The 27,834-nt window shown below is 41.6% G+C and overlaps 1 protein-coding gene across 1 annotated transcript in view; it reads right to left on the bottom strand.

Annotated features, from left to right (window-relative positions):
- Positions 1-8,004: 8,004 nt before the first annotated feature.
- Positions 8,005-27,834, bottom strand: part of MAP2K5 (mitogen-activated protein kinase kinase 5) — a 105,871-nt gene continuing 86,041 nt past the window's right edge. The window contains exons 18-22 of the mRNA XM_088452775.1: positions 23,083-23,109; positions 22,681-22,713; positions 19,968-20,029; positions 18,319-18,364; positions 8,005-8,809 (exon numbers count right to left, since the gene is read on the bottom strand). Coding sequence (XP_088308901.1) covers positions 8,705-8,809; positions 18,319-18,364; positions 19,968-20,029; positions 22,681-22,713; positions 23,083-23,109 — 273 coding nt within the window. The 3' untranslated portion in view covers positions 8,005-8,704. The remainder of the gene's footprint in view (positions 8,810-18,318; positions 18,365-19,967; positions 20,030-22,680; positions 22,714-23,082; positions 23,110-27,834) is intronic.

The raw sequence follows: 27,834 nt of genomic DNA, 5'->3' as shown, positions 1-27,834 counted from the left end.
AGCCAGTAGCACCCAAGGCATATTACACCAGCCTGGCTGAGGCAGCACACGGTCTGACTCATCTGGGAAAGCAAGGTATGTGCAAATTGTTGAGAGCATACTGGTGCGCACCGGGTTTCTCTTCTCAAGCAGAAAAGAGAGCAATGTCCTGTCTGACCTGCTTGAAGAAAAACATTGGGAAAACGATCCCTACCGAACCATCCCACATCCGCCGACTGACGGACTTTCCAGGTAATACAAATCAATTTCATCCAATTACCACCCTGCAGGAATCTCAAGTATCTATTAGTGTGCGCTGACGCGTTTTCCAATTGGGTTGAGGCATACCCAGCTGCCACTAATACTGCTGCGTTTAATGCCAAGAAAATTGTACAGGAGTTGTATGCAGATACGGTATCCCTAAAATTATCGAGAGTGATAGGGGTATTCATTTCACAGGTGATGTTTTCCAAAATATGTGTAAGCTGATGGGTATTAATAGTCTACTTCACACCCCCTACCGACCATAAGCCAGTGCCAAGGTAGAGAGGATGAACGGGACTATTAAAAATAAACGAAGTAAAATCATGGCAGAGACTGGACTAGGATGGCCGGAAGCATTACCGTTGGTACATAGCATAAGGACCACTCCTAGACTCCCTCTAAATCTGTCCCCCTTTTAAATACTGTTTGGTAGACGACCTTATTTGATTATAAGTCCGCAGGAAGATTTAAAAGGTAACAATGAGGTAACTGTAAAGTATCTTATATCAATGAGTAAGCAGTTAAAACAGCAACAGCAGAAACTGAAATTGTTGTCCCAAGATGTGCCTGAAACAAACTGTCATGATGTTGAACCCGGAGAATATGTTATGATCAGAAATTTTTTGCGTTCAGGTTGTTTGACTGATCGTTGGGAGGGTCCATATCAGGTGTTGCTGACGAGTACTACATCATTGAAGGTGGCCGAGAGAGATACCTGGGTCCATTTCACTCACTGCAAAAAGGTCAACCAACCGGTGGAGAAACAAGAGACAAGGCTGATAACGTGGACCTGTCGATCGCGAGCTTGTTCCGGGAGGATTATAAGGTTGTAGTGAATTCCTGAGCTAAAGAAATTTGCAGGTCCTTGCTGCAGCGATAGACTGGTCTAATGTGTTAATTTTCATATTCTCTTCCAGAGTTTCCATCATCCTGATTTGCTCGGGGATTTCTGGTTTATGTGATGGGGGACCGATAGAGGAGATGGGAGCTGATGGCAGTGCTGATGGAGTGGAGCCAAGAGGAGGAGTGCTATGCCAATCAGGGGAGTGTCTGATCAATCTTAGTACTGTAATTGTTAAGAGATCTACTATGTTGGATACTTGGGGACTGTGTGAAGGTCTATCATCTGAGGATTATTGTATGTGTGAGTTCTGTGGGTCCATAATTGATGAGAGATGCATCCAACGTTGTCAAGTATAATCAGTATTGGGGTGGGTATCCTTTAGAGGATTATCACACCATGGTGGGAAAAATTTTGAACCAAACTGACTGTTGGGTGTGCTCTCACGTGCCCCAAGGACAGCATAATGTAGGATTAGTGCCCTTCCCGTTAAATATCTCTGAAATTTTAGAATTGCCAAAAGGGAAGACACTGGACGGGAAAATTCAAACCACCCCATTTTAAACTCCACCAGTACCAAGTAGATAAAACACTTTTATGTTTAAACATCACCAACTCCAATGACCCAGGAAGTTGGGAGGTGACCAGTAATAATCAGATGATGACCTTCTCACAAAGAGCTGACCGTGAGCCTATAAATTATGAACTATTACGCAAAATTAGATCGGGTGAAAGACACTTCCGGTATAAATATACACTGAGCAACACCAAAGAAATGGTTGGTAGAATACCAGAAGGGTACTATGCTAAGGTTGTACAACCAGAAACATGTATTCGCCAGATGGGAGAACCTGAGATAGGATTATTTGCGAGGGAAATGTGTTTAATGATAATGATGCATACTATTCCTTATGTTCTCCCCGACGATGTATACTTTATATGTGGAAGGAAAGCGTATAAGTGGCTCTCTCCGAGTTCCGAAGGTTTGTGTTACCTGGGAAGAGTAGTCCCAGAAGTTATGACCCTCACACATGTTGAAATGCTTGGTATTCATAAAAACACACCATTACCATATCTTCAAACGCAGTATGAACACAGAGGCAAAAGAAATATGATACCTGGTGATGTGCATAAAGCCACACAGTTAATTAGTGAGACAAATGGCTTTCAAGTTTTAGTAGCACTGGATCCCACCAGGATCGCTCGGGGTACACTAGATTTTAGATTTATCCAAGACCTTGCTAAATTAATAGTTGCAAGAGTACAAGAAAGAATTGGTGCAACCCAGACTAGTGTTAAATTATTTAACAGCTGTCATTGGAGGGTATTGTGTAACTTTGGCCACCCAATTTGGAGTAAAGTGTTGCACTTATGTCACAAATGATACCAGCGACCCCAAGGAGGTGATAGACCGGAAGATGGATGAAATTCTGCAGTTAAAATGGGAATTTCGGAAGAACCATAATGCTTCAGTGGCTGAAGTAGAGGAGAAGGTAGAGGAATGGGTTTCATGGTTGAACCCAGTGAAATGGTTCTCAGGCCTAGGAGAGTGGGTCCAGGAAATGATTGCAAGCATAGGTAAACTCCTGATCCTCATACTGGTTGTCATCATAGCAATTGGCATATGTGTCAGGTATGTTCCTACTGTGTTCAAGTGTGGAAAATGTAAAAATAAGGTAAACCGGAAGAACGAAATTATGATGATTGTCAGTAGCAACAATATGAATACTGAGGTAAATGTAGAACTGCATTACAACCCTCAACTAGGAAATGCCATCGTATAATGTATTATGTTTAGACATGCATAAAATGTATTATTAAAATGTTATTTTAAAACACCTCAAATAATGTAAGTCCCTATTCCCCCTCAAGACTTCCTTTATAGGATAGGTGCATCCCCACATCTTTCTCATGATCTTCCAGGATCCGTGGTGTGCGTATAAGGGTAGTTTTATGTCCCCTCCTAAAGACCCATTATTGATGGATTAAGAACCACCTTGTGCCATCCCATAAATAACATTAATAATATGGCATAATGTAAGTCTAAAAATTAAATGTAAGACCAGTGTATGATAGCATGTTGGTTGCTATCAAAGGGTGGACTGTCGAAGCCGGATAATTGGCTGAGACAGGATCAGTTAAAAATTAGATCAGAGCGACGCCATCTTGCGAATGGCAACAAGACTCCATCTTAAAAATGAGATCTGCACGATGCCATTTTAGTGAAATTCACACTTAAGTACATACGGCAATGCTATTATTAGCATTGTGCAACCGCATATCTCATCATACCCCATATACACATTAAATACGCACAGTTGCGCTGTTAGCACCATACACACATTAGCGATTGCATAATACCCCGCGTACGAACGCTGTTTATTAGTTTCATGCGTTCGCAACTGCCCTAAGTTAAAAGTCCTCACTATATAAATACAGACAGTCACTAAAACATACAAAGGGATCAACCCTGCAAAACACGTACCATGGTGAACTCTAACTAGTGTCCTTTCCCAAACCCCTAATACTTACACACTGCACACTTACATAAAAGGTTCCATAGCTCCACAGCGTAATATTCAAGGTTTATTCATTTATTACTAATGTTGTGAAATAAAGATTATTTGATATCTAAGGTTTAGTACATGATAAGCAGACCGTGTTTGGTGTTGTACTGATCTACTCTCTCTCAACAGGTGTCCCGGTGTCATCGGTGAGAAGATTGCAACATGCGTCCGCAACTTATGGACTATAGAGAGTTAAAACACTAAAATGTACTATGTAATATTAGCAGCTTAGATTTGCATGCAGCGGGAAAAAGGAGACAAAAGGCTGTCGGAGGCTGACCTGTGTCCATTTGAATTGACCTGTTAACTGTCCTGTAACAGAAGCATTGTGACGGAGAACCAATGGAATCATGCCAAACTTGCTTTTTGTATTGCCTATCCCTGTAAGAGTATATATGTGCGCTCTCTGACCCCAACCGGGAGTCTCCTTGCTGTTGCTTTTGACGGAGGTTTCTTGCTGATGCCGGTATCTGGTCCCAGAGCACATGCGTATGTAACAACTGTACTTTGGGTCTGTATGATATATTTGCACTAATTGTCTTTAGATCTCAGCGTGTAACCTTCTGTTTTTATGTTGAATAATAACCTTTTGTGCGTTGGAAACACATTCAAAGTCTGAAGGCATTTATTTACTGTATGACTCATTACGCTAATAGCGATAATTTTAGAAGGTATAGGCAGGATCGTATAAAGGTGTAGAAGGTATAGGCAGGATCGTACAGAGGTTTCTACTAGGTATCGATAGTGGCTTATCTCCAATTTCAATTCCAGGATGTTTCGCCAAAGCGGAAACTCAATGCAATGAAGCAGGCGGAAAAGTTTCGCCAATGAATGGCAGGCGGAAAAAAGTACAAAAAGTATTTTGGGGTGCAAATGTGGTAATTGATTCAGAACCCTTTAGACACCGACCCAAAGGACAAAACAGACCAAAAAAAAAATGACATCAGAACACCCCAAAAAAGACATGTCATTTTTGGGGTGAAAATTAAAAAAGTGGGGGGACAAGGATAATAACTAACGAAATAGGTTTCTTGTGGGGCTGTATGGATGTATGGATGGGGCATGTGTTTTTAGGATTGCAGGTGCTTGTAGAAGGTGGATTTTTCACTCTTTTTTTAAAGTGCACTTTAGAGACACAAAAATATATTTGCACCCATTTTCAAGTACCCCAAATTTGACGGGACTATTTTTTTTAACCAAAAAATACTGGTTTTCTATAATTCTTCACCACTTTTACAGATATGCTTTTAGAAAGGATTTAACACAACTTAAGGACACAAAGTACGTTTATTAGGGCTAATAGTACAGATCTGTAATGATTTCCAATGTCAGTGCATCTTATTTTGGGGTACAGACTGATTTCCCCAATGCATTCAGTACTTTCCGCCTGTTATGCATTCGCCAATTTGCGTTTTCGCCTGTTCTGTAATTGAATAGAGCAGTGGTTCCCAAACTGTGCGCCGTGGCACCCTGGGGTGCCTTGGGACACTTGCAGGGGTGCCTCAGGTTGGTGGTCCAGCACCAAATCAAATTCTTTATGGTCAATATAATGTAAATATGTGGACAAACAGAAGCACAAACCTGTCTACCACCACATAACTGAACCTAAGGATGACAGGTAAGCACAATTACTTCACTTTACTACTTCACTGCATTTTTTTCTTCATTTCTCAATACCAAACTTTTGGCTTAGGGGTGCCGTGAAAACAATGCTGATACTCTAGGGCGCCGTGATTCAAAAAAGATTGGGAACCACTGGAATAGGGCGAAACGCAGGGACGCGCATGCTGCGAATTCGCATCCCAAACAGACGAATGCAGTGGAGAGTACAACAGGCGAAAAGTATCTGACTTTTCGCGGCTAATTGAATACGGGCCTTAGAGTTCCATGTACTAAAACCGCTTTTTCCTCCACACTTGACTCCTCGATAGCCCTGCTTGGCTTACCCCTGAGGGGCGTGCCTGGATTGGTTGTAGCTCGGGTAGGACTCATAGCCAGGGAAATAATATTCATTATTGCTATGCTGCGTGTGTGGTATGTGCTCTACCCACTTCCGAAGCATAAAAATTGTATGTAATAACTAAATATTACATATGGCACTTCAGCTCTATGTTCGTTAGTAGACCATAAATATTGAGGTTTACTTATCCCTTTATTTGATCACTTAGGGCCTCATTTACTAACGAGTTTTATCACCAAAACGAGTGATAAATGTCACTGTGTATGATAAATAGTGCTCCAGCCAATCAGCTCCCAACTGTCAACTGTTAGAAAAATGACAGTTGGGAGCTGATTGGCTGGAGCACCATTTATCATACGCAGCGACATTTATCACTCGTTTTGGTGATAAAACTCGTTAGTAAATGGGGGCCTTAATTTGAGAAACATAGAGTATTCATTGTATTCTATGACACTTCTTTATAAACCACCCTTACTGTAATGTCATGTCAGTGTCCTAAGCAGGCATGATGAAGAAATAACACTTCCATCTCTGTCGTGTAAATATATATATATATATATATATATATATTTACACTGTAATTATACAATGTCTCTCTAACCCCGCTGTAATCAAAATATTGGTACTGAGCACATTACCCTAAAACTCTGCATTGACAGGTTTAAGACACAAATAATATTAGTCCTATAAATTAAACAGGTTTTCCTCTGAAGAATTAAATGAGGTTATCGATTTATCAATTTTTCTTTTGCTTCCTAGTGTTTTCATATATTTGATGTGTGACTTATACATTTTTACAGCTGCTTTAAGTTTTGCTGTATGTGATTGATTTACAATATAAAGCCATTCGTCTATTCTTCATAGTTACATTTCTTATGGAGTAGCTATAATTTAAAATGCAGTTGTCGCCTAAAGACTACAGAGGTCGTGGTTTTGTCGGCTAACGCAATATTCATGAAAATGCAGCCTATCAGTTCGCTAGATACAAAATACCGCTGTGATGTCGTAGTTTCTAATGAAATGGTTGAATCCACACATTTGCTTCCATCACTACGGGGCATATTTACTAAGCTTTTCAAAGCCTCTGCTGTCGGTGCTGGTCGTGGGATTTCAAAAAGTCAATAATATTAAATGCAAAACACTACTGGCTTTGCATTTAATATTTATTGCCCTTTTAAATTCCACAGCAAAAAAAACAACGCTTATTAAATGATGATTGAATGCCCTAGATGATGAGAGCATTTAAAGGATTGATTGACCTTTATTGGTGAGAAATGTGACAATTAAAGGGGAGACCATTACACCCCCCCCCCTTGTTTAGTCGTTTATATCATCAGTAAGAATTGTTGTATTACTGCAAACTTTTTTTTTATAATATAATGTATGTCGATTATATAACTGCAGTATTTATAGATGCCCAAACTATCCAACTTGCTACATCAGCCATCAACTTGCAAAGAGCAGATACAGATATGTCCTCATAATCTAGCCTCAAAACGCCACGCAGTGCGACTTGTCTGGCGTGAGTGAGCCGCCAAGTCCCAAGCTACTCTGCCAAGTGCCATGCCACTCTGCCAGCATTGGGCGAATTTTTTATTTTTTTTGCATCTAAATGGCAATGCAATGCTGATTAATTTGATGTGCAACACTTGTATATCTCTATATCAGAACTTGGAATGAAAAAAGCTACGGCTACTACACTGTAGCACTCTGTATACACATTCAGGGACTCAGGTGCACACAGATATACAAGCGTCACATATCAAATTAATCGGCACAGTCTCCTGGTGCGTCCTAGTCGCATCGCATTGTAACTTAGCATTTTCAGCAAAAAAAGATGCCCGGCGCTAGCAGAGTATGACGGGACCTGGCGCGCAGAGAGGGACTTTTTAGTGCAACTGCAGCAAAGATGTATAAGGGCACATCTGTATATGAAATCTGCTGTGTATTGGGGTATGGGTCTCTCTTACATGTCACTCTGCGAGGGGTCATGGTCAGACAGACCATTGTGTTTGAGTGAGGGGAATGTAATACTTTATTACACTGTACTTATGCATTTAAACTAGGGATGAGTGGGTTTGAATTTACACCGATCTCAAAACGGCATTTTATTGGCTATCGGCTATCATGTGTTTTGGATAGCCAATAAAAAATCCGAACTTGCGGTAAAGTTGCGATAAGAACCGAGTAAATCCGAACCCGCTCATCTCTAATTTAAACACCTTGTGTATGTATAAAATTATCAGATTCACTTGTCCTCTAGACTTCTGATGCAGCACTTCCCTACCAGAATGCTGCACTAACAAGAGGAAGCCATCGTCACTCACTCAGACAATGACTTGGACATTCCAACCTAAGGCTCTTCACATTTGACTTGATAAAGAACAAAATAATTTGTATAAAAAAAAGTTTATTAGTACGGAAAAAGGATAGGTTTGTGCAAGTCATACCATAACCATAACAAACATACAGTAATTATTACTGAGTAATACAAATACAACCTTCATGAGAGAAAGCCAAGCTCAATCCACGCGCGGGGAGGAACCCGCGAGTCTAGGAGCAGGGGATCAATGTGTCACAGTCACCTGCATCTCACAACTGCTGTATGTCCAGCTGGGGCCTGTATTACAATATGGCACTTGTATATGCAGCAGAAACCTGAATTCTGGAAGACACTGCAATGAACTGGAGACTTCAATGTGTCAAGCGGTTTTGTGTCTCGGAAGGATGAGACCCAATCATCCCAACGAGTGTCACACATGCTTAGTATAAGGGTACAATACGTGTTCTGTTCTTCCTCTGTGACACAGCAGAAAGCGAGCGTTTCTAGCAAATCATTGTAAATTCCAAGAGTGGCTGAAGTGTGTAACAGTCCAAACTTTGTTCACTGTTCTTACTGTCCTGTACGATCTTCTTTAGTCGCTTGTTGTTAGCTGCCACTTTATGGAATATTCTACTAACAAGTCCCACTGAACACGCACAGTTACACAATATGACCAGCTATTGGTTACCAGTCAGTGCACTGTGCATATCACAGCCGCTCCCCACAGTCAGTTGGTATGGGCCAGTTTGGTTCTGCCTTGTGACATCATCTCACTCCTGGCCACTCTGTGCCCGTCGTTCCTCCAACGCCCTACACACCCACATGGACACAACCTCTGTGTTACCATCATCAAACTGAACAATGAAAGGATGACCCTGTAACAGAAAGAGAAGAGCATTAAATCCTTACTGATTAAATACAGTTCCCTCCCCCCCCCCAACAAAAGTTATTAAAATATTATAAACACACAAATTTGTGGAATTGATTTTTCTGTTATAATCAATGTTAATCATAGAGGATTATAAATATTTATTCATTACCAGTTATTTATATAGCGCACACATATTACACAGAGCTTTTACAGAGAATATTTGTCCATTCTCATCAGTCCCTGCCCCAGTGGAGCTTACAATCTATATTCCCTACCACATGGTCACACACATACACACTAGGGTTAATTTTGTTTGGATCCAATAAACCTACCAGTATATATTTTTGGGGTGTGGGAGGAAACCGGAGCACCCGGAGGAAACCCACACAAGCACAGGGAGAATATACAAACTCCACACAGTTAGGGCCATAGTGGGAAACGAACCCACAACCTCAGTGCTGTGAGGCAGTAATGCTAACCATTACACCGTCCTATCTCCCAGCTCCCATGCTCCTTCAAGCTACTGGAGAGACTTGCCTATACTCGCCTCACACACTTTCTTAACTCGCACAACTTATTGGATCCACTTCAGTCAGTCATCACTCCACAGATACAGCACTGAGTAAGGTAGTAAATGATCTGATCACTGCCAAGGCTAAAGGCCATTACTCACTTCTTATTCTTCTAGATCTCTCTGCTGCCTTTAACACTGTTGACCACTCTCTTCTCATACAAACACTACAATCCCTAGGTCTTCAAGACACAGTCCTTTCTTGGTTCTCATCCTACCTATCTAATCGCTCTTTCACTGTTCATTATTCTGATTCTGCCTCCTCTTCATACTTATGCCCCTGTCACCAATACACAGTAGAGGCAGCGATTTTGTGAACTAAGCATATATTTCTGAATATGCATCTTATCAATCACTAGACTACAGTGCCCTATAAATATGTGTTCATGAAGGTCCTCATTGATGCAACTGGTCCTTGGGTACTTTATGGTCTACAAACTCATGAACATTGGATCAGTTGAAAATGAACTGAATAGCAGTGTGGGTGTGTGTACTCTACTGCGAATACATAGGGACTGGAGGGAAAAAGATGCATTAGAGAGCCATATTATTTGCAGATCATTAGTGTCAGGTATTAATAACAGATGATAATGATGACAGTCGCCAGCACTGGCGAACCGCTTACGAATTGGCTGTTTGCAAAAGCACAGAAGACACCAATTGGAGCTCCCTTTGCCGCTCTGGCATATATTATGCTTTTCTGTGTTTAGCTGTTTTTATCTGTATTAGTGAGATTTGTAAAGTTACATTGATGTTTAAAAGCTAATGCCTACTTTGCAAGGAAAATGTTTAAAAACATGGGCGTAAGTATGTGTGATGTATGCATGGTGTAAGTGTAGGTGTGACATATGCATGGTGTAAGTGTAGGTGTGATGTATGCATGGTGTAAGTGTAGGTGTGATGTATGCATAGTGTAAGTGTAGGTGTGACATATGCATGGTGTAAGTGTAGGAGTGATGTATGCATGGTGTAAGTGCAGGTGTGACGTATGCATGGTGTAAGTGTAGTTGTGATGTATGCATGGTGTAAGTGTAGTTGTGACGTATGCATAAGTGTAGTTGTGACGTATGCATGGTGTAAGTGTAGGTGTGACGTATGCATGGTGTAAGTGTAGTTGTGACGTATGCATAAGTGTAGTTGTGACGCATACATGGTGTAAGTGTAGGTGTGACGTATGCATGGTGTAAGAGTAGGTGTGACATATGCATGGTGTAAGTGTAGGTGTAAATGTAGGTGTGACATATGCATGGTGTAAGTGTGGATGTGATGTATGCATAGTGTAAGTGTAGGTGTGACATATGCATGGTGTAAGTGTAGGTGTGACATATGCATTGTGTAAGTGTAGGAGTGATGTATGCATTGTGTAAGTGTAGGAGTGATGTATGCATGGTGTAAGTGTAGGTGTGACATATGCATGGTGTAAGTGTAGGTGTGATGTATGCATGGTGTAAGTGTAGTTGTGATGTATGCATAGTGTAAGTGTAGGTGTGACATATGCATGGTGTAAGTGTAGTTGTGATGTATGCATGGTGTAAGTGTAGGTGTGACATATGCATGGTGTAAGTGTAGGAGTGATGTATGCATGGTGTAAGTGTAGGTGTGACGTATGCATGGTGTAAGTGTAGTTGTGACGTATGCATAAGTGTAGTTGTGACGCATACATGGTGTAAGTGTAGGTGTGACGTATGCATGGTGTAAGAGTAGGTGTGACATATGCATGGTGTAAGTGTAGGTGTAAATGTAGGTGTGACATATGCATGGTGTAAGTGTGGATGTGATGTATGCATAGTGTAAGTGTAGGTGTGACATATGCATGGTGTAAGTGTAGGTGTGACATATGCATTGTGTAAGTGTAGGAGTGATGTATGCATTGTGTAAGTGTAGGTGTGACATATGCATGGTGTAAGTGTAGTTGTGATGTATGCATGGTGTAAGTGTAGGTGTGACATATGCATGGTGTAAGTGTAGGAGTGATGTATGCATGGTGTAAGTGCAGGTGTGACGTATGCATGGTGTAAGTGTAGTTGTGATGTATGCATGGTGTAAGTGTAGTTGTGACGTATGCATAAGTGTAGTTGTGACGTATGCATGGTGTAAGTGTAGGTGTGACGTATGCATGGTGTAAGTGTAGTTGTGACGTATGCATAAGTGTAGTTGTGACGCATACATGGTGTAAGTGTAGGTGTGACGTATGCATGGTGTAAGAGTAGGTGTGACATATGCATGGTGTAAGTGTAGGTGTAAATGTAGGTGTGACATATGCATGGTGTAAGTGTGGATGTGATGTATGCATAGTGTAAGTGTAGGTGTGACATATGCATGGTGTAAGTGTAGGTGTGACATATGCATTGTGTAAGTGTAGGAGTGATGTATGCATTGTGTAAGTGTAGGAGTGATGTATGCATGGTGTAAGTGTAGGTGTGACATATGCATGGTGTAAGTGTAGGTGTGATGTATGCATGGTGTAAGTGTAGGTGTGATGTATGCATAGTGTAAGTGTAGGTGTGACATATGCATGGTGTAAGTGTAGTTGTGATGTATGCATGGTGTAAGTGTAGGTGTGACATATGCATGGTGTAAGTGTAGGAGTGATGTATGCATGGTGTAAGTGTAGGTGTGACGTATGCATGGTGTAAGTGTAGTTGTGACGTATGCATAAGTGTAGTTGTGACGCGTACATGGTGTAAGTGTAGGTGTGACGTATGCATGGTGTAAGAGTAGGTGTGACATATGCATTGTGTAAGTGTAGGAGTGATGTATGCATTGTGTAAGAGTAGGTGTGACATATGCATGGTGTAAGTGTAGGTGTAAATGTAGGTGTGACATATGCATGGTGTAAGTGTGGATGTGATGTATGCATAGTGTAAGTGTAGGTGTGACATATGCATGGTGTAAGTGTAGGTGTGACATATGCATTGTGTAAGTGTAGGAGTGATGTATGCATTGTGTAAGTGTAGGAGTGATGTATGCATGGTGTAAGTGTAGGTGTGACATATGCATGGTGTAAGTGTAGGAGTGATGTATGCATTGTGTAAGTGTAGGAGTGATGTATGCATTGTGTAAGTGTAGGAGTGATGTATGCATGGTGTAAGTGTAGGTGTGATGTATGCATGGTGTAAGTGTAGTTGTGACGTATGCATAAGTGTAGTTGTGACGTATACATGGTGTAAATGTAGGTGTGACATATGCATGGTGTAAGTGTAGATGTGATGTATGCATAGTGTAAGTGTAGGTGTGACATATGCATGGTGTAAGTGTAGGTGTGACGTATACATGGTGTAAATGTAGGTGTGATGTATGCATAGTGTAAGTGTAGGTGTGACATATGCATGGTGTAAGTGTAGTTGTGATGTATGCATGGTGTAAGTGTAGGTGTGACATATGCATGGTGTAAGTGTAGGTGTGATGTATGCATGGTGTAAGTGTAGGTGTGACGTATGCATGGTGTAAGTGTAGGTGTGATGTATGCATGGTGTAAGTGTAATATATGCATGGTGTAATAATGCCCAATTGGCAATCAGCTGTGTTTGTGTATATTACAGTTCTAAACTAAGGTTTTTTTGCAAGTTTGTTCGCATAAGTTTCAAACATAAAAGGGTAACACTATAATATTTTTTATTACAATAATGAATTACTTCTGACATAGAAATTTGCCCATACCACAATGCTTTGCATTAGTATACTGTAAATATACTTTGTTCGGGATGTAGTTGAAATCCCGGCAGTCGGAATGCGGGCGCTGAGAATGCCGGTGCCGGAATCCCGACACCAGTCCGAATCCCGGCGCCAGCATCCTGATGGTAAGTATTGGGGTTGTAGGGAGGATTAGGTACTAGTGTTAGGGATAGACTGTGGTTGGGGTTAGATTAAAGCTGGCCACACATCTAAAGATTATCTGTCCAACCAGCCAACTAGTTGATTGGTTGGAATGAAAATCTGGTAACTGACAATCAGCAATTTGCTCCCAAACGCTGGAAAATGGACAAAAACTGTTGTTTGAACAAATAGTTTAGATCAAACATTTAACAAACTTGTCTGAACGACCATTTCATCTGTTTTCTGGCATTTAGGAGCAAATTGCTGATCATCAGTTACTCCCATACATTACCAGATTTTCACTCCAACCAATTAACAAGTTGGCTGGTTGGATGTAAGTTGGTCTAGTGTGTGGCCAGCTTTAGGCTGTGGGGAGGGGGGGCGTGGTTTAGGCAGCGGGGAAGGAGGGTTAGGTTTAGGAGTAAGGCACAGAGAGGTGCCCGAGTGTATTTCTCCTGCTGTCTTGTACATTGTAAGAGACTGCGTAATTATTTTGCTGCAATGCTGCAATGTGCTGCTAGTCCTAGGACTTTGCTGATATACTATAATAAACAGCTAAATACTATAATTACTGTAAATTATATAACACACTAGGCTAATAAAAACATTTACGTGTATACGTGTGATAAAGGTTTGAGAAAATGATAAATAAAATACAATGATCCCTCATTATAATGCCAGAGTAACACACAGGCTGGGATGGTGGTATAATGAGGGTAACATATCATGTAATTATTACAATTTAATTAACATTTGTGTGTGGAGATACTTGGTGGTAAGTGAGGGAGGTATAATGGAGGAGTGCTAAATTGAAACAATAAATTCTAAAAAAAATAAAAAAGTTCCAACACTGAAATGACAGGTGTAGTCGTAGCGGGAGATCCCGGCAGATGGGTTAGGGTACTTACCGGCAGCTATCGGTGCCCAAACCCTTTCGGTATTTTGAACGCTGGGACTCTCAGCGCCGGCATCCCATACCCAAGTGGGTTGGGTACGGGATGCCAGCACTGAGGATCCAGGCGGTCAAAATCCTGACAGGGTTTGGATACCGATGCCTGCCGGTAAGTACCCCAACATGTCTGCCGGGATCTCAACTGCATGCCGATATGAATACACCTGTCATTTCAGTGTTAGGACCTTTTTTTTTTTTTTTTTTTTAGAATTTATTGTTTCAATTTAGCACTCCTCCATTATACCTCCCTCACTTACCACCAAGTATCTCCACACACACATTAATTAAATTGTATTAATTACATGATATGTTTCCCTCATTATACCACCATCCCAGCCTGTGTGTTACTCTGGCATTATAATGAGGGATCATTGTATTTTATTTATCATTTTCTCAAACCTTTATCACACGTATACACGTAAATGTGTTTAGTAGCCTAGTGTGTTATATAATTTACAGTAATTATAGTATTTAGCTGTTTATTATAGTATATCAGCAAAGTCCTAGGACTAGCAGCACATTGCAGCAAATGAAGTACGCAGAGTCTCTTACAATGTACTAGACAGCAGGAGAAATACACTCAGGCACCTCTCTGTGCATATCGGCAACCAGTACGTGGCCCAGACGGTGACTATTGGAAGTAAAGTTCACAATCATTAACATTCTTCCCTGAAGCTTCCAACGTTTCTACACCAGTCTCGTGTACACTAGACCACCCGATTCAGGTGGTAGGGTTATCGGTGACCCTTTCATGGTATATAAAACAGTGCATGTAATCTGTAGTATACAGAGCAGGGGGACATACAACGCTGTCCATTCTACAAGATGCAAGCGTTAAATCCTTGGAGGATTCAGGAGACATTGGCCGCACCAAGCCAAACCATGTGGCCACACCTGAAAATGACCAAGAAAGCTTATCAACAATGTGTAGAATATATTGACCACTAGGTGGCAGTGCTCTTTTGCTGTGTGTAGCCCAGAGCAACAAAAAAGGACAGCCTTACACACTAAGCAAATACGCAGAGACATTGAGTCTTCCTGTGCTGAATAAAATAAGCCTCAATGATACACATATAAAATTAAGATACATGCGGGGTGCACGGTATATTTATTTTTCACTTTATACAGAATCATGTTAGTTGCAATAGGGTTGAAGTAATTTAGTTGTTATTTACCCCTAACTGACCTAGTCAAGTCAGGAGGCCTGAAAGCCTGACTGCAGTTTTGGCAAGGATCAGCAGCCGCCTCTCATGTCTGGCAAGTTATACAGTTCCAGGGTCAGCAAGTGGCATTTCTAGAACTCTCACTGAAATGCTGTGCGCATTAATCATCCTGCCGTCCCCTCAGCCTGGCCCACCTGACTGCTACAATCAGACACTGCACTGCCCCTGGGACTCCCAGCATATTCTTAATTGTTTCTAGGCCTTGATGGTCTTTTAATCCAAGATTAATTTATGCAATTTTAAATAACTCTTCTTGTGATTAATAAGCTTGAAAATTAAAAGGAGTTGGAAGCAATTATAATAAGCGGTTGGTCATAACCTCATTAAGAGTTAGAGGAGTGGTTACTTAAAATACAGTGTAGATTTCAGGAATTCTGCAGACTGAGACAATACTTTGACTGAAAGGTCAGAAAATCCTTTGGTGACATGATGACAGGGTCATGTGATGCTCCCCAGCGCACGCACAGAAGGAGAACGACCATTAGCAATTCTAGCGCACTCTGAAAACTGAACAACTACTTAAAGTATTTCATTACAGAAAAGGAGTGTTGTCATTGGTTACACAATACTGTTCTGTGGTGCTGCTGCTCTTGTACAGTATGTTATATCAAGGTGGAAATAGCTGCGATGGCGGCTTACTGAAACCATTTATAGATGATAAGCGTCAACAGGTCGCAGGCTGCCGGGCAGTGGGCACCACTTGACGCATATCATCATGTCTCAGACTGCAGGTTGGGGATGCTGAGAAGGTGTTTGACCAGGTGGCTGGCTCTTCATGATGAGAGGGCTTGCTGCATATGGTTTCCAAGATAAATCCCTCACCGGCGTCTCTGCTTTCTATCGCAATCGCTCGGCCTTGGTCATGGTGAATGGGTGGGCTTCTCCCAGCTTCCCTGTGGATAATAGGACGAGGATGTCCTGTCACCCTTATTTTTTACATTAACATTGAAACAACTGTTTTGAAAAAGAAGGTTGCAGCCAGACAAACAGTATCCTACTGGTTACAGGTGTTGGGGGAGAGGGTGAGTAAAAGGCCGCCTAGATTTGGCACTTGCTTCTGAAGACCCTAGTCTCCCATAGATCTGGGAATACGAAAATCTACATACAGTAATATGCACATACTGTATAGACTTTTAAAAAAAAATAAAAATGATGCACAGGAAACACACCTGATGAGCTGAAAAAAATATTTCCTGGTGCCAATCCTAGATGCTGGCGAGACTGTGGCCACAGGGGAACCCTGTATAATATTAGGGTGTCCCATACCCTGTACAATGTCACGCTGGAAGCACTGATCTAATAGTACCCATTAATCTTCCTCCTTTGCTGCCATCTTGTATACTAGCTGCTGCCATATGTATTCTAGACAGAAATTAATAGAATCCTTTCCCACCCTCTTCCCATAGCTTAATAAACATATGGAGAAAAGTATGTATTACCGCTACGATAGAGGAAATGTATGCAGACAGGTCTGGACTCCATGACTATTCACAGAAAGTCAAAACTAGAGGACTCTCAGTATAGCCCCATTCAGCCTCCCATTGGGATCTACCATCTAGCAGTCAGATTGACACAAACACATATGCCCATACCTTCCTTCATTGCAGCTTCCCCTCTCATATGCCTCAGAGCAAGCTCCTGGACACCCCTTCCCTATATACCCTCCCTTTTCCATGGATGTTTTATTTCCTTGTAGCTCCTTAAAATTCACTTTCTGTGACTCTTAGGGGAGAATTCAATTCTTGTACGGTTGCCCGACTGAGCTATTCAATCATTGCTCTGATCGGGCACGAGATAACTAGGAACTTTACACCACTTTAGCGCTTTACGTGACTAAACACATTACATTTGGGCGCGACAAGTAATGCAGTCGCGTCCGATGGGCAAAACAATTGAATTGCTCCATCAGGCACCCATCAATTTCTATCCACCCATTACTTATTGTCGCCCAAAGAACAATTGAATTCCCCCCTTAAAAGTAGATCAATTTTGTTATTTGCTTATATCCATGTTCTTGTTCTTGTGTGCTTTAACAAATTTAAAATACAGAATTAAAACACACAGACAAAGAACATAGCTACTTGATTGGGGAAAGGAAATAAGTTTTCCTTTTAGGAGACACATTGGCCCATACATCTGAGATTACTGGAAATATTTTCCAGGTGTAGCTTCTCCTTGACTTGCATTGTCCATCTTCCTATATACATGGAGCGTGCAGTGTTTGGCTGAGATACATTCTATAAAAAACAGAGTGAGCAGAAAAAGAAGGTGGTACTTGTGTTTTTCTTTTACACATAATATGGCGTTTAGGAAAAGAGGATGGATACCCTCAGCCAAAGGCACTTTATAATGCAGTTGGTGGGGATGCGATGTAGCAGCAGCAGTGAATGCAGAACAGAAGACAACGTCACATGAATGGATGTCAAACAATCACTTTGACTCATGAGGTTTGGCCAGTATGCCACAATGCTGCAAAGCAATCCTGCCAACTGGGATGAATAATGTGAATCAGTGGAGAGTTTCCTGGGAAATGGAAGTAAAATGTACCCTGGAGACCTGCATTGAGATCTACATATAGAATATCTTCATCTCTGTCTTAAGGTAGCTAGAGACTGACTACCTGTGTAACAAGTCACCAGATTTGTGGCCACACATGAACAGATCTAGGCCTTTGGTAATCAGGGATGACCTAAGAAGTGCAACACGTTCTAGATGGCAGATAATACCATTAGCATGTACAGTATATGGTGTCATCAGCAGATCCTACCTGACCATACTGGATCCAGTACCTGGATGATAGTCATTTGGGGGACCACAAATGTACAATGCAGTGGCAAATCTACATATTATAAAAAAATAGCAGCTTGTGTGACCAGTTTTGGATTCAAACTCTTAGAATTGAACTTGCTTATTTAAACAATCTCATGGTGGTTGTGCGACCCAAGCCTCACCATTAGCTCTTCTGGTGCAGGCCTCTCCTTCGGTAGTTTTCTCATACTGTGAGACAGAAAACAAGTTTATGTATAGAAACTGGTATATATGGAGACACAAGATAAGTCACAGATTACATTCAATACTTGAGTTCACCAGCTTGTATTGTGTTAGCTTGGTCAGGTTACACGGTTCATATGCTGAGGAGATGAGTGGTGATGCCAAACCTCTGCTGCATTCACATTACAGTCCTAATAATGATGTAAAGCTCCACAAAGTGTGTTAACACAACCCATGTAAGTTGCTGAACAATCAGGAACAATTACTCTAGGTCAGGAGGTCTAGAGTTAAGCTGGTTACACACTGTGCCGACAGACCGTCTATGGGCAGATCTGTCAACACAGCAGCTGAACAGGTAAGCTATACAGACTTACCGATCGGCGGCTTGATCTGTGTCCCCTGACATCACAACTGGGTGAGCACTTGAATTTGCCCCCCCAGCTGTGATGTCAGCCACCGGCGGTCCCTGCAGCAAGTGCTCAGGCTGGCCACCTGTACACACAGCCAGATGCACCAATATATCTGCAGATATATCGCCCATCTGCTGTGCTGAAGAGTAGATGTGATATGTCTGAACGACGTCGTACACACTCGCCGAGGCGCTCACGTTCAAATGAACGGCCGATATATCGCCCAGTGTGGATTGCTTGTTGCCTTAGAAATTGCAATAAAACATTCTAATGTGCCTTCCAAGATTTGATCAGTATGACTTGATGTTTGGTCCACTAAAATCAGCTCTCGTTTCTGCAGAATGCAGCATGGCCCCCGCTGTCGTTGCCAGCATCTGCAAGTGTATATGCACTTGCTGATGCCAGCACCGCCGCTGGGTCCCGCCGACATCATCTAGTGTCTACCCAGCATTAGTTTGCATATAGTGTACTATGCACTTAGTATTTTTGTAGCAAAGGAATTGGTACAAAGTCGCCGATAAAGCATAATGATGGCGTATCGGCCCTGCCTTTTGCTTTTTTTTCCATAGATTGTGTATGTATTCCTCAATTCTGCTTATAGCATACTAGGCACTTAGGATTAGTCTTTTAGTGCAGCTAAAACGCAAAGTCCGTGGTGCGCTAAATGTAGTTATTTGGTTTGATTTAAGGATAGGTGGATGTGGCCACATCTGTACGCCCACAGGGGGATACAAAGAGTTATTTAATAGACCAGAGGCGTTCGGGAGGAATAAGCCAAGGCCAGAACTATCTGAGGCCAGTGGCAGCCCAAAGGATGCCAAAGAAAACGTTGGGAATGTAAACTGGTTATGGAATAACTAATTTCCATCCTCTGGGAAGTGCCAACAAATAAGTAATACAGTACGTTGTGGGCTGGAGGCTGCTCCATAGCTAAGTGTATAGCTGAGCATTGAGCTAATGCGGTTTATTAGGGCAGTATTCCCTGGGGAGAAGCTACTGTGAAATGTCAGATTAAGGCTTCCCTACTGTCCTGTCAGTAAGTGCTATTATTATCACATGAAGTATCCACACCACACAATGATATACGCTGACCACACTAGCTAGGGACGCAGACAAGTTACAAGAGAATAAAAGACACTTAGAGGAAAATGATGCTGTAATACACTGGAGTTAAGGCTGTCCCTCTGCAACACGCTTACCACTGAGTAATGAAATGTACAAAAGACTCAGAGAATTCACCCACAGGAAGAACTGGAGAGTCCTAAAATATAAAAAGTACAGTGGAGTCATTTAAGATACACAAATCACTATGCAAAACCTGTATCCTACGCTTGTATACAATGTGTATAAATGTGGGCCGAGCTTTCCTGTGTCTGAGAATATATTGTGATCCATATGTGTTTAATACGTGTGATCTATGGCCACAGGTGCAAAGTCTAAGCATTGCCCTGGTTCCTCCCCATTAAAGAGACTATAGAGATGGCTAACAGCTTCCTCTGACCCTCATTTTATCATGTCACAACTGAGCAAAGTAAAGTGTCAAAGGGGCAATACCTTGGTATCATGTTTAATCTTTAGTATTACAATAATTTCCTGTGCGCTGATTTTTATTGCACCAAGGTGTCTGCACTGGCTCAGGAACCTGACCCCAATATGTGAGAATTATTAGGCTGCTATACAGATATGGTAGCTGTGCTTTCACTTCAGAAACAGCATAACTAACAATGTCATTAATCTAACATTAAACATGTAGTTTCAGGTTTCTTGCAGGATGAGGTCTGCCAATTAGCCGGTGTATGGTAGAATGTAAAATAGAATGGTGGAGAAAGGTCAGCAATGGCTGCAAGCTGTAACAGTGCTAGCCAGCGTGAGATATCCTGAATAAAGACGCTTTTAGTGAAACATTTGGAAGCTTGGAGAGAGCTTAAGCGATACTGGCAGATCGCTAAACATGTCCAGGGAAGAGTTTATAAAAACCAGTGCACAGGGACATGTGCTGTAACCCATAACAACCACTCACAATCTGTGTTTTTTCCTAGCGCATTTTAGAAAACTAGCGCAAACATCTGATTGGCTGTTAAGGGTCACAGCAAATAATTCCTGTGCACCATTTTTCCTACTACCACCCACTGTGTTAGGCAGTGGTTCCCAAACTCGGCCCTCAAGGCACCCTAACAGTCCAGGTATTCAGGATATCCATACTTAAGCACATGTGGCTTAATTAGTACCTCAGTCAGTTTGATTATATTATCTATGCACAAGCAAGGATATCATTAAAACCTGGACTGTTAGGGTGCCTTGAGGACAGAGTTTGGGAACCCCTGTGTTAGAGCATGGGAACCCCTGGGACGGTTTGTGAGTTGTGTGCGCTGCATCTTCTCATTCTTGAGAGTGTGACACCCCAGCTGTTTATAACACACATGGAGGGTACGAAGCTGCCAGTTGGTACCGTCCAAGTCGGTGTCTGGCACTCCGGGTGGAACCACTGAACTGACATTGAAAAGAATGAGTAAGTGACATTATATCGCACATACAGTCTTTTAAGCAGCCCCAAGACATCTAGTGTCACTTAGCGGTTGCGTCGGCCCTGACGGGAAAGATACAGCGGGGATATCAGCACAGAACAAAGTAGAAGATTAAAAAAAAAAAAGATTTGGGGACAGGAGATGGTCAAATAAATGAACAAACGTGCAAACAGTGTGTGCACAAACAAATTGTGTGACATTCATATCACAATGGCACGAAGACAAGGAAATGGATCTAATATGTGGATAATGCATACAATCACTGAGCAGCAACATTCATTGTGACGTTAGACAGAAAACATGAAAGAACGACTCATAAGTATGTTAGTTGTGATGGTCAGCCATTGGCAACATAATGCCACCACGTGCCCACACACATATACTGACTATTGCTGGTTTTGTAAAACAGCACAATATCCAGCATATGCCAATCACTGAGGTAACATCACCCTGCCATCTGATTACTAAACATACAGATAATTGTTGTGGCTCAATTATCAGTGAAACAAGTGCTGTAATTACAAGAGGGACAATTAGTGGGAACCCTTATTAACCGTTTTCTTTCACACATTAACAGAACATGGTTCATCCAGCACAGTCAGGGAACAATACAAGCCCACAAGTTCCCTCTGCACAAACTAAACACAGGATCGGTCACATTAGTGGGTGAATTCCAGTCCACAACATACTTAGTGTGTGAGCTGAGAAATGGTAGCATTGTTTATTCCCAATGAGCCTAGTACACTGTATGGGATGGCGAAAGGCTCCAGGATATGTGGTACAATCACTGAGCCTGCATGCGCTACCACATCTGCATAGGAGACATAGCAATGAGCATTTGTATAACCAATGGGCCCTAGAGCAGTGAGCCGGCATGCTCAGCTAGGCCATGCAGAAACATACTGCTAAATTGGAATATGGGGCACATAGACCATAAGGATATATGAATGTTACATATATATTTTTTTAAATATCTAAAAAGTCTGTGGGTAACTCTGCCACATGTATCCAGCTCTCCCTTCAAAACATACTATTGACAGCCCCCATCCCTTCTACACATATAACACTACATTATACCACCGCCATATGGAGATCCCATTCTCTGTAGAGCCCCAGCAGGCAGGGCTAAACCCTGATTAACATTCTCCGGCCCGGTCCACGGGGCCTGTTACAACATCTAGGATCAGTCTGCGGAGGGCTCAGGAAGAGATGGGTAATGGGGAGGGAGGGGGGGGCATAGGCCAAGCCATGTTAAACAGCTCCAAGCCTTGACAATGAACTCTCTCAGAGGGTGTCGTCCATTGTGCTTCATTAGGAAACAAAATATAAGCTTTCCACTCCATTAGGAATGACTTTAGGAGCGAAAGCACATAAGTCTGAGACTCACCTCATCAACGATGCATTGCAATATCTGGAACGGCTGCAGAGAGAGCGAGAGAGACACAAGTATTAACCTATATGCAATATCTCTACAGTAGAGTCATAAGAGACACAAAAAAGCCACACCATTAATGCAATAAAAATAGCAAGATTAATCAACAGCAGAAAGCTCTTATAAAAACATTGATGTTGGAGCATTGCTATTATTTCTAATGGTACCTAATCTAATACAGGCAGTTAAATGTTTGCTTTTTCTTCAAAATGCAATTTGCAAAGTTTAAAACAAGGCAGTGGAGCATGCAGGGAGAATCAGCCATCAGGAAAAGAGAAAAGTGAATTTTTCCACCACCCCCCCTCGTTTTCTCAGCTCATCCCCCCCCCCCACCCCGCTTGGACTCATAACACTCACCATTAAAGACCCATGGTTTTTCTGAATCTGGGGTGTAAAGGGGATATAAATATTACATAAAAATACAATAAATAAACCCATACAAAGAGAATAGAAAGAGGAGAGGAGAATACATAAAAGGAGAGCAGAGGGGAAAAAGGCAATATGTAATTAGCATGTCATAATCAAAACATCTCGCTAGGACACATTATGATCACTGGGAGAAAATGATTGTCTTGCTGGTGGCAATTTGTGGGCATGTGTTAACACAATTTACATAATGAAAATACACAAGTGTTAATAGCTCTTCTCTCATTTATGGGTGAAAGTCTGCAGAATGCTAATTTACCACAAACACTTTTTAGTATCCTCCAGGTTATATTAGAAGAGGGAGGGAAAAAAAAAAACATAATCCATTTCAGAGGCAAAGCCGTTTCCGCTCCGTGTATAAATAATGTTTTATGCGGCTCCATCGTGAGCGCAGAGCTTAATGTGGCAATCATCGCTAATGTGAGGAAACTCGCTCTTTTTAAATTAAAAAACAATTTATTTAAAATTGAAATTAAATCATCGTCAGAAATTAGAATTTCTGGCCGCCTGCCAGGGCTGGCCTGGCGTGTCACCCCTGCCTAATTTCTGGCTGGGAGACACAAACTTTAATTATATCTCTGTAATGGGACAGGGATCTGGTGTGTGGCGTGAAGGGCCGAGGCTGCCAGAGGAGACGGCTTTTTGCAGAGGACAGAAGTGAAATAGGTGAACGAGGTGGCCAGTCACTGAAGTGGGTGATAGGTCCTCATTAGGCTAAACTGCAATTTTAACGACATTTTTAAAGCCTTTTAAGATGGAAAATAAAATAGCAACCAGATTGTGAGATAACGGATGACATAAGCATAGCTGACAATGTATCAAATTAAATAAAGGATGACGATAATAATGAAAAATCATCAAACATCTCTAAGTAGAAGAGCTTAAAGAAATGTGGCAGCTGACAGATATATGTGTATATATTATGGAGTACACATATAAAAGTTGCATAAATACATTATGGTAATTCGTAAAAGAATTAGGTCCAGATAAATCTACCCTCCGCCAGGAACACACTGTAAGAAAGCCATTTTTGTGGGTTGAACCAATATTCACCGTAGCAACATCACAAAGATGTCACTAGTTCCTTTTAGATTAACAAGTTACATTATCTGAGGACAAGGCCAAATCGTGTCTAATATGCCCCCCGTTTGTGGTCACAATGGACACTTCTCCCGTCGCTCGAAACAAACGACGGGATTGGCTCGTATATGTCGCTTGCATAAGTGACTGGATTATAGTTTATTTATTAACAGCTAATTATATAGCGCACACATTTCGCAGTGTATCTCTCTCTCTCTCTCTGTGCAAGCACGTGGAGAACATACAAACTCCACGCAGTTAAGAGATTTGGACATTATTTAACTAAATTTTGGTTATAGAACTGTATGTAAAAAAAACAAAAAAACAAACAACAATAGCTTAGCACAGGAGGGGAGGACTGTAGTTTTGGCTTCTCTGGTAATTTGTGGTTTAAAAAATGTTTACACAGCAACAACTCCGAGGACAGATTTCATTCACAGGAACTTTCAGCAACAGAATGGTCATCTCAATTAGATTACAAAGTGCTCTCAAAGTAACAGAATGTAATAGATCTTTTCTAGTACAATAATCAGACTTAATTAGGGAGAAGGTTAAACTGAGAAGTAGACATTTTACTATGCAAAGTTCAGGGGACTTTATCACTTTAGAAATGTGTTGTACTGTATGTGTGTTTTATTAAAAAGAACTTAGATTTAAAAATAAATTAAAAAATAGGTAACATTGTATTGAATTTCCTGTACACATTACTACTTGGCAGCTGCTTACCCATAGACCTTTGCAGAAGGATGGTAGGGTATGGAATTCATTTACAATATGGAGCAGGATCTCACTAGCTAAAGAGCTTGCCAGCCAATTTCATACACTGCACCTTCATTTACAATACACAGGGTTGGACTGGCCCACAGGGGTACAGGGGAAATCCCCGGTGGGTCCCACTGCCTACCCCCCTCCTCTAAGTGTCAGGTTCCAGACCTCAAATTATAGATTGTTACTCTATTAGACGGTCAGTTACCTCGAGGAGCACTGATCAGCATGGGGCTTGGTTCCCTTTTATAGAAACTACACCAATATTTGTCTAATGGTTAGCCAAGCATCTGTGGTGGCTGGCCACACCCCCTCTGGTGGATGACCACATCCCTTAAGCAAGGGCCCCTACCACTGCATTTCCCCGGTGGGCCCTTCACGCCCCAGTCCGACACTGCAACACAACGTCTGGTAGTAATAGAAGACAAATGTATTACACAGAAGTGCACAGGGGTGTACAGTATATGGCAGTACAATGGAGTCCATTCCCAGCGGTTTCTCTATGTGGTTGTGTTGCTAGATGCCAATACATTGTAAAAGTAGGACAGTCATAAGCAATGTGGCCACATAAGCAGTATATCTAATAATGCGTCATTAGATTAAGTCGTATCACACAGATATGACGGCTATTGGAGAATACGGATTGAACACTATTCCAAATTACCCATGGGTGGGATCACAATAGAATGAAGAAATTGGGCAGGTGGAATAATATGCCACGTATGAAATGTATGACAGGTATCAATGGAAAGAAAACTTGGTAAAAACTTCATACAATATTACCGGCCTCACAGGTCTTTTCTGACAACCTCCATGTTAATACACTACTGACAGCAAGAACAATTGTAAATGCATCTAACAGCTGTACACAGGAAGCCCAAAAGGTAAGATCATTACCACAATATTTATCATAATTTATCATTCTGGCCAATTCTGGGGACCTATAGATTCTACATCATATGCTGTTAAACCAGATCTTTATATCATCAGAGTTATTCATTTTTGCTGACAATGCAATACAAAGCTGCTCTCTGAATGTGATTATATCCAATGAAGTGAGATCAGAAAAGCTGTGTTATGCCCCAGGGCAATGGAAAGTAACATTTTACCAGATGCTATAAAGACAGAACTAAGAAGCACAGAAGGAAACCACAAACATAATGTATTTAGTAAAAGATGCAGGAAGGTAAATATACAAGTCATTATTATTATTATTATTATTATTATTATCTAAAGATGACCAACCCATAAAAAAGTGGTCACCAGCAGAACCAGGTATTCAACCACATGTGTAGATCTCCATGGAAATTCTGGCTATTAGTAGTGCTAATTTCAAGACCAAACCTGACTGACCTATGTGTTTGTAACCAGTTTTAGGTGTGTTCACAGTAGCTATGGACACGTGGTCATCTGGAGATGTCCTTGCTGTCTTATTGCAGAAGGGATCACAGCTACTGTAGAATTAGTCTTTAATACCACATGAAAAGGAACTCTCTCACTCTCTACAATAGATATTTACAAATTCTGTAGAGCACCCGCACACAAACATACATGTGTATATACATGTGTGTGTGTATGTATGTGTGTGTCGGGACAATTTTTGTATTATTCATGGCCGTCCTATAAATGAGTGTTCTACCAGATGTACAAATATCTCTTCCCATTTCTGTGTCACATATCTTTTAATCTTTTGATCATTCCTCTTCCCACTGAGTTCTCTTATCTGTCTCTTCTATCTTGTTCATCAGATAATCTTCCATTCTCCCCCCTGACACAATGCACGCCAGCATTTTATTCAAATAATTCTTAAAAACAGCTTAAAAAGCCGTTTGGAATAACAGAGAGCGTCTCCATCAATCAGTGCGGGGGAGGGCGAGGATTTCCGCTGGTAAGTGTATAAACAGCAGATCAGCTCTTCAGAAGCAGCCATAAAAAACTCCATTAACTTCTGACAAAGAATGCAAATTAATCACAACATGGGGCTGGGTTGAAATTAGTGTGTGTTCTGATCAGAGGCTATGCCTGGAGAGACCTCCCCAAAGCCCCCGCCAGGGTGAAAGCGTACCCTCCGGGAACCCACAGTAAGATGCAGACCCATGCTAGGCCCTCGAGACCAATTCACAATCCTGCAATGAAAGACCAGCCATGTTTTCCAGAAAGAACTTCAGAGCAAAGGGACCACAGATTATGTGTCATAATAAGAAAAAGCCTGTTCCTTCCATAATTAAACTCTCAGTCTGAAGCTTTCTGCTTACTTCGATTCCCGACTCCACATCATGACACTATCCCCGTTACATACAGCTTAGCCCTAATTTAACACAATCACTCAAATCTACGGATATAACCTGTGCTGTGAATATTTAACACATCTGACTGGCTACAAGTTCTTATATCACCAGTCACTTAAAGATGTTAAAGTAGAAAAAGCTATCTGTGGAGACCGGAAGCCACTTTAGTTGCTAGGGGCCTGATTCAGCACGGAACACAACGCTGCGTTCGCACGCACCCAGGCGATGTTTGCAATCTGCGCATGCATCGCATTGCGTGTGCGAACCAGCCACTGCGATTGGGATGCGATCGCAGTGAGCACGCACAGGAATGGCAGAGTGATTGACAGGAAATGACCGTTTGGGGGTGGTGACAGGGGAAGATCAGAGAAACGCAGGCGTGCCTGTGTTTCTGAACGCCATTACAGGGGCGTGCATAATTAAGCCCCTATGATTGCAAACGCAGCCTGAGTACTCACTGCGTGCAGGAAGTTTAGCAGTTGGTGCGTGAGGGTCAGGTCAACCACAACTGTGCGTATAGGTCCGATGGTTGTCGATGTTTTCGCTGTCT

This window comes from Taudactylus pleione, unplaced genomic scaffold, assembly GCF_031769625.1.
Source record: "Taudactylus pleione unplaced genomic scaffold, aTauple2 ptg000556l, whole genome shotgun sequence".
Lineage (NCBI taxonomy): Eukaryota > Metazoa > Chordata > Amphibia > Anura > Myobatrachidae > Taudactylus > Taudactylus pleione.
Note: the sequence above shows the minus strand (reverse complement) of the source record. Positions and strands in the feature narration are given on the sequence as shown.